Source organism: Sphaerodactylus townsendi, linkage group LG02 (genome assembly GCF_021028975.2).
Source record: "Sphaerodactylus townsendi isolate TG3544 linkage group LG02, MPM_Stown_v2.3, whole genome shotgun sequence".
NCBI lineage: Eukaryota > Metazoa > Chordata > Lepidosauria > Squamata > Sphaerodactylidae > Sphaerodactylus > Sphaerodactylus townsendi.
Window position 1 is genome coordinate 89,447,337 of NC_059426.1, and position 14,144 is coordinate 89,461,480.

The 14,144-nt window shown below is 39.6% G+C and overlaps 1 protein-coding gene across 4 annotated transcripts in view; it reads right to left on the bottom strand.

Moving 5' to 3' along the window:
- The window catches only part of SBF2 (SET binding factor 2), a 271,896-nt gene that overhangs the window by 151,068 nt on the left and 106,684 nt on the right, over window positions 1-14,144 (bottom strand). For 3 of the 4 annotated variants that reach the window (XM_048486741.1, XM_048486740.1, XM_048486739.1), the window contains exon 3: window positions 6,109-6,246. In XM_048486741.1, coding sequence (XP_048342698.1) covers window positions 6,109-6,246 — 138 coding nt within the window. Of the gene's footprint in view, window positions 1-6,108; window positions 6,247-14,144 lie in introns of those variants that run through there. The other variant, XM_048486743.1, reaches the window with a different exon arrangement.

The window sequence follows — 14,144 nt, forward strand, 5'->3', positions numbered from 1 at the left end:
GAGTTGATAACCATTGATATGTATATGATTGTAAGTTATGCAAACTGAGAGGTATTAATATATTTATATGATATTTATTAAATTGTGTAATGCGGTCGGACGTGCAACGCGCTGATTTGTTCTAGGTCTATTACAGACCCCCAAGCCAGACTGAAGAGTTAGATGATGCCTTCCTGGAGCAGATGACCAAACTTTCACAAAGAAGAAAAATAATAGTAATGGGAGATTTCAATTATCTAGATATTTGCTGGGAGTCAAACTCTGCCAAGACTACCAGGTCCAACAATTTCCTCACTTGCCTTTCAGACAATTTCATGGTCCAGAAGGTGGACGAGGCAACAAGGGGATCAGTTATTTTAGATCTTCTCCTAACCAACAATGATAACTTGATTAATGGGGCAAAAGCGGTAGGGTCCTTAGGTGGGAGTGACCATGTTCTCCTGAAATTCATTCTATAATGGAAAGGGGATGCCAAGTACTTGTGTCACCACTCTCCCAAATATGTGAACATATGTTCACATTAATAGGGAGAATTAGCTTGTGTGTTTTGCAGTTTGTGAAAAACCAAGATCTTTTACCTAAAGACATGGCTATGAGTAGCGAGTTTTCAATAAGGATGCCAGAGACCTGATTTTCTGCAGTGTATCTAAAAATACTTTCAGGGATGTTGTATTATTTCTGGATACACATAAATATTCAAACATACTAATATGATTGGTCTTCTACTACATGCCTGCAGTTTTTACTCCCTTCATAAAACAAGAACATAAAGAAATGCATTTATTTCAAAATAGAATGTATTGAGCCAAAGTATACAACTGATGCTGCCATAGTAAATATGAAAAATTAATATCCTGGTAGAGTCATAGCTCCATCTCTTCCATGATCGCTCGTCACACAGCCAACAGCTGAAAATGACATCTGAACCTCCAGAATGTGAAATACTCTTGAGAGATGAAGTCTGCAGGACTGAATTCATTACATCCTGCCTACAAGACAAGGGCACAGTGAACTTAACCTATGAAAGGTGATACTTTAAAAATAGATATTTGGTCACCATTAGTGACCAAGCTACTGCCGAAAGGAAGAGTCACAGCTCTTAGGCCTTTTGATCAGAATACTGTAAAGAAAACTAATGAAAATTAAACACTCCTATTCCTGCTTTGCCATCAAGTACTTATCTCACTGAAACTTCATTTCCAATCTCCAGATAAGCTCTTTAAAAAAATTAAAATGTGCTCAGGGGTCAGTTCCAATACACACTGTATCACACTATCACTCAGTGTCTCATGACCTGAAGGTAAACATGGGAATCACAGTTGGTATCAGGAATGGATGGTGTACAAGCAGAGGCTCCATTGTCAAAACACCTGATCCTGTTGCTGATCCCCATCTTCACCCACTCAACCACGTCTCTTTTGGTGACGAAAGTGAGCGAGCAGGTGGCAACTGCTCATCCTACAATATAGCTCTCAACAGTGTTTGAGTGATCAAGTGTTGCTAGTGAGAAGGAGCAGCAGTCTCTCCCATTGCGATTCATTTGTCCACTTGTCCTTGATAGAAGAAATGATGATGAAAGGGGCTCACTGAGGGAGTTTTCCTCAAGGACTTCCTAAAACTTGAAAGTGGAACTTATGAGAATCATTTCGTTAGAAAGCTATGGTAACATGAAACATATGTCAGTGGCTGATCGCCTTTGTAGAAAAGTTTCCTATATGCAAATTGCAACAGTTGGTGAGCTAACACAAACTGCAAAAGCTGATGAGGGGATCACAGAATCATAGAGTTGGAAGAGACCACAAGGGCCATCAAGTCCAAACCCCTGCAATGCAGGAACACACAATCAAAGCACTCCTGACAGATGGCCATCCAGCCTCTCTTCAAAAACCTCTAAAGAAGGAGACTCCACCACACTCCAAGGCAATGTATTCCACTGTTGAACAGCCCTTACTGTCAGGAAGTTTTGCCTGATGTTTAGGTGGAATATCTTTTCCTTCGCCTTGAACCCAATACTCCTGGTCCTAGACTCAGGAGCAGCAGAAAACAAGCTTGCTCCCTTACCAACATGACATGTTTAGATATCTAAACATGGCTATCATGTCACCTCTTAACCTTCTCTTCACCAAACTAAACATACCCAGCAGAGCTCCCTAAGCCTCTCTTCATAGGGCATGGATTCCAGACCTTATACCATTTTGGTTGCCCTCCTCTGGATCTGCTCCAGCTTGTCAATATCCTTCTTGAACTGTGGTGCCCAAAACTGCACACAGTATTCCAGGTGAGGTCTAACTAATGCAGAATAGGGAGGCAGAGGCGAAGCTACAAGGGGGCCAGGGGGTGCATGTTGCACTGGGCGCGTGCCTGAGGGGCACGCGCAAAAATTCAGGTTTGTGTTTTTTTTATTTTTCAAAGTGTTTTTTCAGTTTTTGACCTGCAGGGGGTGCAGTTTTTAGGCTAGCAGCAACAAAATTTCAGGGTATCTTTAGGAAACTCTCCTGATGCTACCACCCAGGTTTAGTGAGGTTTGGTTCAGGGGGTCCAAAGTTATGGCCTCCCAAAGGGGGTGCCCCATCCCCCATTGTTTCCAATGGGAGCTAATAGGAGATGAAGGCTACAGCTTTGAGGGTCCATAACTTTGGACCCCTGAACCAAGCTTTACCAAACCTGGGTGGTATCATCAGGAGAGCCTCCTAAAGATACCCTGAAATTTTAGTGCTTCTAGCCTAAAAACTGCACTACCTGCAGGCCAAAAACTGAAAAAACATTAAAAAGTACAAAAAACTCAGATTTTGTACTGGGCTCCATTTTCCCTAGCTACGCCTCTGTAGAGAGGTACAATTGTACATTGTTCCTCGATCTAGACACTATACTTCCACTGATACAGTCCAGAATCGCATTGGCTTTCTTGGCCGCCAAATCACACTGCTGACTCATGTTCAGTTTGTGGTCTACTATGACTCCCAGATCCCTTTTGCATATAGTGTTGTCAAGCCAGGTGTCACCCATCCTATATTTGTGCATTTCATTTTTTTCTGCCTAAATGTAGTATCTTACATTTTCCTGCTTATCCTTTCCAGGGTGATATGTTGCTTCTCTTAACTCTTATTATAAAAGTTGTTATTGCAGCCTTTTTGGTGCATTTTTTTCCTTTGGAAGATGGTGGCTGATTCTCCTTGGTTGAGGCCAGGGTCAAGGCAGTCCTATTAGGGAATGTGCCTGCCCAACACTTCCGCTGAGTGACTCCTGCTGTGAGAAGAGCTTCCATATCCTCCTCAGATGAGAAACCATTGTCCTTTGTAATCTCCTCTAGCGGGTCCCTCTCTCAATCTAACAGAGTACTGCTGCTAGCAAAATGTAAGCAATCACCTCAGCAGTAGCTAAATACTACAAGAGCTGTCTCCCATTTGCGTCAGAAGGGCAAACTAACAGAAGAAAGTAGGAAGGCAGTAAGAACTGTAAGATAATTAGGTATAGCAGAGAAGAATAAGATAAAGAATCTTTAGTAAATTCAGATAAAATTAGAAGTAAGGTAAAGCATAGGTAAGTGGGTGATCTGCTGTCCCCAGAGGCAGGAAAGAACTGGGGAGAAAGGGATGTGCACCACAGCAACTGGAAGACAAAGTTTGACCCTGCTGCCCTCATTGGACAGTGGGAAACGTCCAAGGTGCCCTCCAGCTCAAGAGGGAGAAACTGGTGCTATAATTGCCTGGCTTGTGTTATGGTTAATGATGACCCCATTGACCTCAAAGCCCCTATTCAACATCAGTTAACAGAGAGCCCCTGAGCACACAGACAAATAGATTTTATAGGACCCTTTCCAGTTACTCCCAGAGGAAATAAATACTGCCTCACAATTGTGGTTCCTTGCCAAACTAACACATAAGCTACCACCACCAAAATCCTGTTTAATCAGATTTGGGGCAGATGGGGCATTTCATTATCAGTAGACTCTGCTAAGGATTTTCCCTTTATTTCCTTCAAAAACAGGAAAACATTGTCATTTTTCTACTTGCACAGATTCATTTGGTCTCTTTTGCTGTTTATAAAATTAAATTCCTTCTGTTTAAGAGTCTTTTCTCCCTCATTTTTCTGAGGGTTTAGCTGAATCTAGATCTTGGTATGAACAGGCTTAATATTCCAAGTATATTACTTATAATACAGGGGCTTGCTCTGTGCTTGCACAGGGATGCTTTTGCATATTATGGCCCTGATATGTGTAGATCAGTTTGGGTAACACAATGCAAATATATAGCACAGCCAGGGCTTACATAAATATTTACAATTTCCCAAAGATTTATTCATGAATCTGACACTTCATGACAAAAATCAATTTCTTATGTACCAGACAATAAAATGGACAATTCTTCCTAAAGATTTTGAAGTAACCTTAAATTATTCTGTCTGATTTATTTGTGTTCTTTTCTCTTCGTCCAACCATCTCTGAAAATATTAAGCATCACCAGCTCAAGTAGTCTTAGAATTGTTAGCCTTATGGAAATGTTTGTCATGAGTTTTTCATTGAAGCTTTCAAATGAGTTTCTACAATTATATATTGAAAGCCAACTGAAACATAATTTTAGAAACCTGTTGCTAACAAAACTCATGCCATTGTTTTACTTGTGAATACTTATTGTCATGCATAATGTTGGAAGGAAACTACACTTGATATTAGCCAAGAAGCAATGTTGGAATGAAGCTGATCTGAACATTATTCTAACATTTCGCAATTTTATGCTGCATAATCTATCTTTGTCCCTTGATTCTTCCTAAGAAAGTTTCCAAATAGTGTCATAAAGAAGGTATTTGAACTTTCTAATTTGAGTAGATTACTTAAGCATCTATACTTAAAATAATTAATGTGGTCCAAAACGTTAATAAGACACATACTTTAAAGAGGAATTGCCAAGATTACACCTAAATTTTAATGTACTCTCTCCAGTTTTAAAATCATGTTAAAAAATCTATGAGCTTATTCAAAATGGTTCCTTACTTTTTATACCACCCTTCCTTCAAGTAACTCAAGGTGGAATAAATGGTCCACCCTTTTACCATCACAACAGCCTATAGAGGCTATACTGAAAGAAAATAACTAGTCCAAGATCATACTGTAAAACGGAGTTTTAAAATGATACAAGTCTCTCCAGACTAAATCCAATATTCCAGCTACTACATCACTAACATTTAAAATAACAAAAATAAAGCAAAAAAGCATGGTAAGAAAGTATTTACAGAATATACTTTGCATGCATGAGAACATACGGAATATATTTGCATGCATGAGAACATACGGAATATATTTACATCCACTTTATATTTTTCTATATCTGAGAGAGATTATTTGTGATGTTTTGTTTACTCTAATATAACAGTATCCAGCAGAGGGAGTACCTTCTTTAAGAAAAATCCTAACCCAAGAACGGAACCAAAACTGTATTAAATCACAAATAAGAAAGAAAATGACATATATTGAACTGCTTTGTATAAAAATATAAGATACTAAAAGAAAGACATCAGTAGCTATGCTGTAAAAGCAATAAAATGTATTTTGAATAAACATCCCTTTCATTCCTCACCATTGGGAAACAGAAGACATTATACATTAGGAACACAGAACTTGTTAAATTTACTAAAATCCTTTAATGTTTATGTAAAATAATTTTAATGCAATTTTTTTCCATGCAGGACACCAGCATGAGGTTCACAAATAATAATGTCTCACTTAGGCCACATTGTAATGCAGTTGTGGCTTGACCTGATTGGACTATTTGAAAACAGAAGTGGTGTCACAAACCCCCGATTACAGCATGTTAGATCTGTCAGGCAGATTATGAGATGTGGCTTGGATGGAGTGGGACGACACCTGTACTGAGTAGCAGGGTAATAAAGAACCAATCAGGTAGGAAAAGAAATTATATGAACAAGTCTCATATATAACCAATTATATTATTAAGTTCTGTATTCACAAGGAAGGAAAATGTAGCATAAATGTAGCACATATTGTTTATTTTATTTATTAAATTGAAATCCCACCCTATCCCTGCAGGGTTCATTGTTTGAGTAGTGCTGTGTGAATTCTTCCCTACTCACTGCTGCTGTTAAAATATTTACCTGAAGGTTGATCTCAGCCTCATAAAAAGTTAGGCAAGAGCAGTAGTGCCGTTCAGAGTTTATATCCGTCAAAACCACAACAAAGAATGTAGGCTGCTTCCTCTCTCTGGATAGATGCCATCCTCCAGGCTGACAAAACTATAAAGAAAGCAAGCAGAAGCATAATTTAATAAAAATATTAGCTAGACAAAAGAAGAAAAAATAGCCAATTTTCTGCAAATAGTTATGAATACACAAGTCTATAACTGAGAATGCTTGATTTGCTGAGCAGAATAAGAAAATCTACATAGCAGTTCATGAACTCAATAATGTGCTCTGAAACATTTAGGAAATGGTCTATTACATTTGTTGGCACAAAAATACTGACATATATAGATGTGTCATACATAATTTAAGAGACACCCTAAACCAGGGGTAGGGAACCTGCGGCTCTCCAGATGTTCAGGAACTACAATTCCCATCAGCCTCTGTCAGCATGGCCAATTGGCCATGCTGCTAGGGGCTGATGGGAATTGTAGTTCCTGAACATCTGGAGAGCTGCAGGTTCCCTACCCCTGCCCTAAACTGTGGCATTTTGTGCAGCATCCAGAATTTTGGTGCTGCTCCCCAGAAATCAATATAGCAATGAAGAAGATTATTCGGCTAGTGATTCCCCCTGCCCAACCCCCCCCCATGTGTGCTAAAAAAGTGATGCTAAGTGGCTCCTTGATACACCACATACAGCTCTTCTCAGCACTGTTCCCCAATGTCGCACCTGCCCTATGTTTTGGGGAGGTGGGCAGGGCCAGTAGGGCTTGTGGTTTACAGCTGGCTGCTTTCTGGGGAAATGAGTAAGCCGTAAGTCTCCCCGAGATGCAGGCCTCATGCCTGGGTTCTTTTGGCTGATGATAATTATGAATGTAGCTCTGTCTGAGCCTCAGAGTACTGCTGTGTTAAAATGATACTTGGCTAGAGCTTTTCTTAAAATCTGTTTTTAAGTAACAGGGAACAGCCCTGCTGGACTACATGAGTACAGCATTATCTTTGCTGCCAAGCCAACCACAGGTCTAAATCCAACTCTGCTGCCAGACCCCTGAAACAAATACTGCATCACAGTGAACACAAGCTAGAGCATATTCCTTAGAAAGTCTAAATAAAACTTTTAACAATATAATATACTAGGCTGCAAAACAGCAGAAAGAAACAGAAAACAACAGAAAAACTACTTGATATTAATGGAAACTGGATTTTATTAATTTGATTCTAATCAATATCTTTACAAATGTTACCAACCAAACATGTAATTTATTTTGTATGTGAGCATCTTAATATATCCAGATTGAGCATATTAATACATCCAGATAGTTGCTTGTTACTTTTTCTTATACATTTGACAGCCTAAACTGTTCACCAAAAAGATCTGTGCCGACTAATCTAGATAACATGACACTTGCATAACGAGATCTAATTTAGTTCCTTGAAACAGGTCCCATGAAGTGGTGGTACAGTACATTTGCAACATTGAATTTGTTAAGCCAAGTAGGTATTTTAATGAGCTTTAAAGAGATTTATCTTTTTAAAAATAGCAAAGCTTATTTCCCTATAAACCAATAGAAAATGCCATTGTTCAGCATACACGAACTATCTCTGTGGATTATTTCCTAAACTGCTATTCGGATGTAAAAAAAAAATTTTTTTAGACAAGCTGTTCTGATAAACATCTAGGCATAAATATTCATTGCTGACTAGTAAAAAAAAATACGCACTTCTCAGTAAATGTTCAAAGTGACATGAATGTCTATTTGTTTTTTTGCTTTAAGGAAAGAAACAAAGTGTGGACCAAGACTTTGTGTGGTATACACAAACTCTAAAAGGAATTATCAAGAATACCATCCTTCAATATATAGGATTAACTCACACAATGTATTTATTTCCTGGTCTACCATTAGTGTCCAGTCTCAGGAACTTGCTTTTTTGAAATGCATCACTGGACAAGATACAGTTAGCTGCAGTTTAAAATTTTTATAAACCAATGTTTGTTTAATGATATTTTGGTTTACCATTATACCACTAATGTTTTTAAATTATAATCAGGAAGGTATTTCCCCAGTGTCTGCGATACTCATAGCCACCCAGTTCCCAACTGTTTTTTCATGTGACCATGTTTCCTGGGATGACAAGAAATTACTTGCATGAGTTAGAAATGGAGCATGAACTGTTGCATGAGCTTGATCTCAAGTTAACAGGCAGGCTGTGTAAGTCATTAGGATTGCACCTTTCAGTATCTGAAAATTTCCAATAGCCATGATTAGTATTTCATATTAAAAATAAACTATAATACAGCACTACAACAGCATAAAAATCAACATACACAGCTCATAAAAAAATTAAACCAAGGTTTCAAAATGTTGGTAGATTTCTGTGTTGCTTTTATATTATATGTAAAACACTCAATAGATTAACAAACACTATACAAAAATATTTAAATCATTCCTATTAACATAAGCAATGATGGGAGAAATATAAGCAATCTCATAAAATCAGAAGCAAACTTCATCTAGAAACACCTCATAACTCTAAATCTGACCCGTTCAAGGAGGTATGATGTCAGCCTGATAGAGAATGTCTGACATGAGATTACCAGTTTAGCTTTGTGGCACAGCAAAGATCTGAATCTGGAAGTTGCAAGTTCAAACCACTATACGTACTCCAGATATACTTTGGGAAATATTTTTTAAAATTATTCCTGGTAATATAATGTAAACTTCAGACTATAAACTGAAGAAAATTATAGGCTCGTCTGTTTACTAGCAGTTTTAGAAACAAAGGGAGAACATCCACCATTGCTATTTAAGCCCTTTTAATCCACTATTGAGCAGTATGCAAACTTTTTCCCAATTTAAGAATAAAAGTTAAATTTTTTCTAGTCCATACAGCTTGAACAAACAAAAAAAGTCACAATTTCAGTATGCTTGTATTAATTATTTCCTTTTGGCAAATGATGTGTTTATGCCAGGTCACCACAGTACCCAGACATTTCATGAGACATGGACAGCCCATTCCGGGGTGGGGGTGGGGGCAAAAAGAGTCCCAGGGATGGTACAGGCCCACACTGGCATGTTTACCCACCCCATTGGTGTAAGGGGCACCTACACCAGTGAAGAGAGCAAAGCACCAGTGGGTGGACACCATACTGATCCATGACACTCAAACTTAGAAGAGCCTGCTGCTCCAAAGCTATTCTGGCATAGGAAAGCAAGCTGGCAAAGTGGGGAGGGGCATCCCTCGAGGTGGAGACAACTTTAGTTATCTTCCACTGGGCTTCTAGCCTGCGAACACCCCCCCTACTCCCCAGCTGTGGACGAACGGCACTAGAAAGCATGGCATAAGTCTATCAAGATATTCAGCTGGCAGGAGGGTTTTTGAATTTCCCTCCTTCCTGAGCTGCCCAAAACCCCTTTGGAGGCAGTGCGGTGCCACCTTTGATGCACCATTTCCATCTACTGTGGAGTCCCCCCCCCCCATCAGGATTGGGCTGCTAGTATTTTCAGCAATGATTTTACTGCAGCATCTCTCAGCAGTTGTCAGTAGAGCTACAGAAAATTGCATCAAAACAGCTTTTCCTCAGGTTAAAAAAGGTAGGAAGGAGTCCAGCAAAGCTGCTCTGCTTGGGATCATGAGATCAGTTGCTCAATTAATGAAATGCATGGGATAGCAACACTTTAACCTGGTACCTGAAGTCAAGAAGATCGGATTCAATGTAGATGATATACAATAAGTGAGTAGCCAATACAGAAAATGCTTTCTCTGTGGTGATCCAGTGTATTTGTGCAGGCAGAGATGCATATAAAAGTGCCATTGTAGTGATATAAGTTATGGCTAGAAAATATGGGAGTAGCTTTTCCTTTAAGTACTCTAGTTGTAGATTGTATAAGACTTTGAGGAGATGATTAGCACTTCAAATTGTGCTAAAATTGTGCAAAATCCCCCCCCCCCCAATGAAACCAGCCGTGGGCCAGCAGGGCGCACCTCAGCCCAGCCCCTCAAGAGGAAGAGGCCCAGCAGGGAAGATGAGGCAGGGAGGCAGCAGAGAGACAGCGGACCACTGCCAATGGAGGTGGAGGTGGAGGTTGAGGCGGGGCTGGGGGGGCAACAGCAGCCATTGGGCCAACAGCATTCTCACCAAGATTCGCCGGCTGTGCTGACCCCCCCTCCGGCTCCAGTTCAACCTCTGTCGGCTCAACCTCCCGCTGCCTCCCTGCCTTGTCTTCCCTGCCTGGCTACCTATTCTATACAAATTCTTCCTGTAATGCCCATTTGAAAAGAACAAAGCTAATTTGAAGGCTGTCATTTGATCACATTGTCGTGAGCAATCCTACAAAATCCCATCATCACTTCCACCAGATTCTGATTATCAATCGAAGAATAGCAACTGCAATAAATTGCCTTGGTGCCACTGTAGCCAGCTGTCATCAACCAAGACCAATAGTGCAGTTTCAGTCCCCCAAACCCTGCCTGAAGCCAGAATGAAATAGACTTCAGGCAGATATTTTACTCCAGCACAAACTGCTCAATCACTTTGCCCAAGAAAAGGAGACTGGACTCAGGTAAGTAATTGCCTACATCTTAAAGTCTTTGTGGCTATCAGCACAACCTCATATGTGATTTGAAGAAGCAGGTTCTCTGTAATTCAGAATTAGTTTTCCACCAGTTGTGCTTTAGTTGCCCCTTCAAGGGGTCAGAGACTGCTTCAAACAGGACCATGTCTGCACCTGTCAAAGGAGAAACATTCTTGAAGAAAGATACATACAAATGAAGGCTTCAACCAGGTGCCCACTAGTCCCAGCCCTAATGTGTGTTCTCCTCCTAACTACATGAGTCTTGAAGGTTAAATGCCCTGTATAATCAGGCACTTTTTCAAAAGCTATCAAAACCTGACACCATCAACCCCAATTGCATTATTTCTCCACTCTTCCAATGGAATATTGCCCACCACTTACCAACAGTGAAGTGAAACTAAAGAGATGGAGTGAAATCTTTTCTTCTCAGATGTGTTGTCAGACACCAGCACTAAGCAACTGAAAAGCACAGAAGACCCATCCACTAAGGAGTAGAACATAAGAATATCCTAGTCGTCTATGGGAGGTTCACAACATGTCTACCATGTCTACCAATGTGGAAAATACATAAAACATCCACCCTCAAATCCACCCTCTATTTCCAGTTAATTTATTGTGTCATTAGTCATACAAATCTCATTCATAAAACACCTATAAAGAAATACTGAAATAAGAGTAGTGAAGATTATCTTGTCCAGTATTTTCTGCGCCATATATGGTAAACTTCTACTACATCTCTCTCTCTCTCTCTCTCTCTCTCTCTCTCTCTCTCTGTGTGTGTGTGTGTGTGTGTGTGTGTGTGTGTGTGTGTGTGTGTGTGTGTAAAATAATAAGTTCTTAAGCAATTTGAGCCTATGGTGCATTCTTGATGCTTTAATACAAAAGAAAGCCCAAGCATAGTTTCTCTTTGACACACTATATGCATATTTGTAGGAGAAGGTTCTCTGAATAACCTGACTTACAGGAACAGAGAAAATACATGTTTTAACTCTTTTCTCTGAACATTTATATATTTCAGCCACAAGTAGCATATCTGCTTAATTTCTTGGCACTCCTCTTCTATGTTGTTAGCAAACAGCCAACGTTCAAATTTACTCCCTGCCCCTTTTTGTGTTCAGGTTCTTAGGTAGTCCTGTAATTTATGTAATGTAAAACTGGAGCATACATATCTTTTATGCAATTCCATCACATGGCATTACATTTTATAATAGATTGGCAAATATGCATTCTGCAAGCGTTCAATACCAGTTTCCAAGACAAGTCAAAACTGGTGCCTGAAATACTGCAGCCCTGAGTCACAAGATTGCTATTAGATTTTTTAAAAATTAAATTACTACAGCCCATTGCCACAGCCTTTGTTGTTTACTTGAGTAATGTAGAGTACTGGAAATTAACTGTAATATATGAATAAATGTGTTTACTATTTTAAAAAAGGAAACCATCACTGTGACAATTATTTTCCTAAAATCCTAACTATTGATAATAAATAACTTTTTGTGTCCCTTTCCCAAATATACCCAAATATTTGTTTCCGTGATATAAACACTTATGCGCAAACTTTGATCAGGTTAACAAATTTAGCCAATATGTGCATGTTTGAGAAAGTACACCCTTTGGTTGGCTAGAAACAATCTGCCTTCCAGAAAAGTGGCTAGCCAAAGCTCATATGTTTCTGATACAGCTTCAGCAGCTAAACTGCTAGGGATTGGTTTCCAAAAAGGTAATTAGTTGTATCTAATAATCAAAGCTTTGGCTTCCCTCCCGCCCTTGGGAAAACGTGTTTTGTGGTAGATTTTGCTGTGAAAAAGGAAGCAACAGGCTCCTAGCTATTCCCACCCTTTAAAAAAAAACCTTCTAGGGGTCCTGAAAACTTTAAGACCCGATCCTGAGACAAATTTTCACATGGCAAATTTCTTGGAAGGAAAACTAAGCAGCTTGTTGTGTTTCAACAATACTTCAAAGATTAGGATTGGGAATTTTAGAGCTCTCTGTTTTTAATAAACAAATGTTGTCTTTGTCATTTACATTTCATAATACCATCTTCTCATCACAACTACCTTTTTGATGTGTTGCATCCAAATATTAAATTGGGAAGGGGGGGACCCTTAATGTAAGGGTTTAAAACCAAGATAATAGCTGCCTTGGAAGCCTTGCTTCCCACCTCCAGCCTAAACTGTACCCCACTAAAAGCGAAGAACTTGCTGATGTGTTTGGCCCAAGTGCCCTGCCAGTAATCTCAAACTCTCTGACTATTTTCACTCTAAATCATAGAATCATAGAGTTGGAAGAGACCCCAAGGGCTATCAAGTCCAATCCCTTGCAAAGCAGGAACACATAAAGACCACCTTTATTTACATTGCCATTGTCTTGCAGCCATTGAATCACTCCTGAGCTTAGCCTATTCACGGTAAACATCAAATATTAATTTCAAGTATTTCACCCATCAACTTGAGTATCACCACTCAAATTGATCACTCTTTTTTTGCCTTTCTCCAGAAAGGCAGGACTCCCCTTTGCCTTGGAAGATTAAGGGTTGCTCTGCATAATCCTGAGAGTCCTCTTTCCTCTATAAGAAGCCCCTTCTTCTAGTAGCCAGTGTTCAATATCTCTGGACATCTCTTTGTCTGTTGATATTGTGCCCAACGTTTTATTTCTTCTACCAAAGCTAGTGCAAGTTGCTCAGCTCTGTGCATTGGACCATTCCACTCCAAGATCTGGAACAGCATTACCCTGAAAATTCCCCCAGTTCCCTCTATCTATTCCAGACCTATCCACTCAACATGTTCTATATTCTAGGACTGTGTGTGTGCTTGACTGCTTTGATTATAGTGTGACTGCACATTTATTATTTTTCCTTTAAAAAACTGTTAAACTTTATTTGTTCTCATGCAGATTTCTTGTTTAAGCAACTCTCTATAAAATTTGGCAACAAAGATTCTGAGCTTACCTGGCCCCTTGCTAAGCTAAGTCTGCTCCTGCTAACTTCCCAACACCAAAAGGGACAGACTTCCCCACCAATTCAGGTAACATTACTTCCCCAACAACACACCTGTAGGTAAACTGCTCATTAATACCACAAATGTATGTCTGATTTATGGACATGGAAGAATGAGGTGAGAATAAGCTTGCAGAATATGAAGGTGGTAGAATGGACTGTATCACTGAAGGTAGAGGATCACAGAACATTTACGAACATTTCTCTGCACGCAGGAAGTTAGATTATATGTTGTAAATTGCTGCAAGGCTTGCCGTACTTCTGCCCCCAGTAGGCATTTCCCGACCGATGCTCAGTAGGCTGATGGGGAGGGGGATGGTGGCAAATAGGAGGAAACATCAAAAGCCTCCTGAACTGCTGACATCACTCCTCTTGCACCCCAAAATGATGTCAGTGCATTGTCAGGCAACACTGGGTATACTCTGACATGGTTAGATCATAGA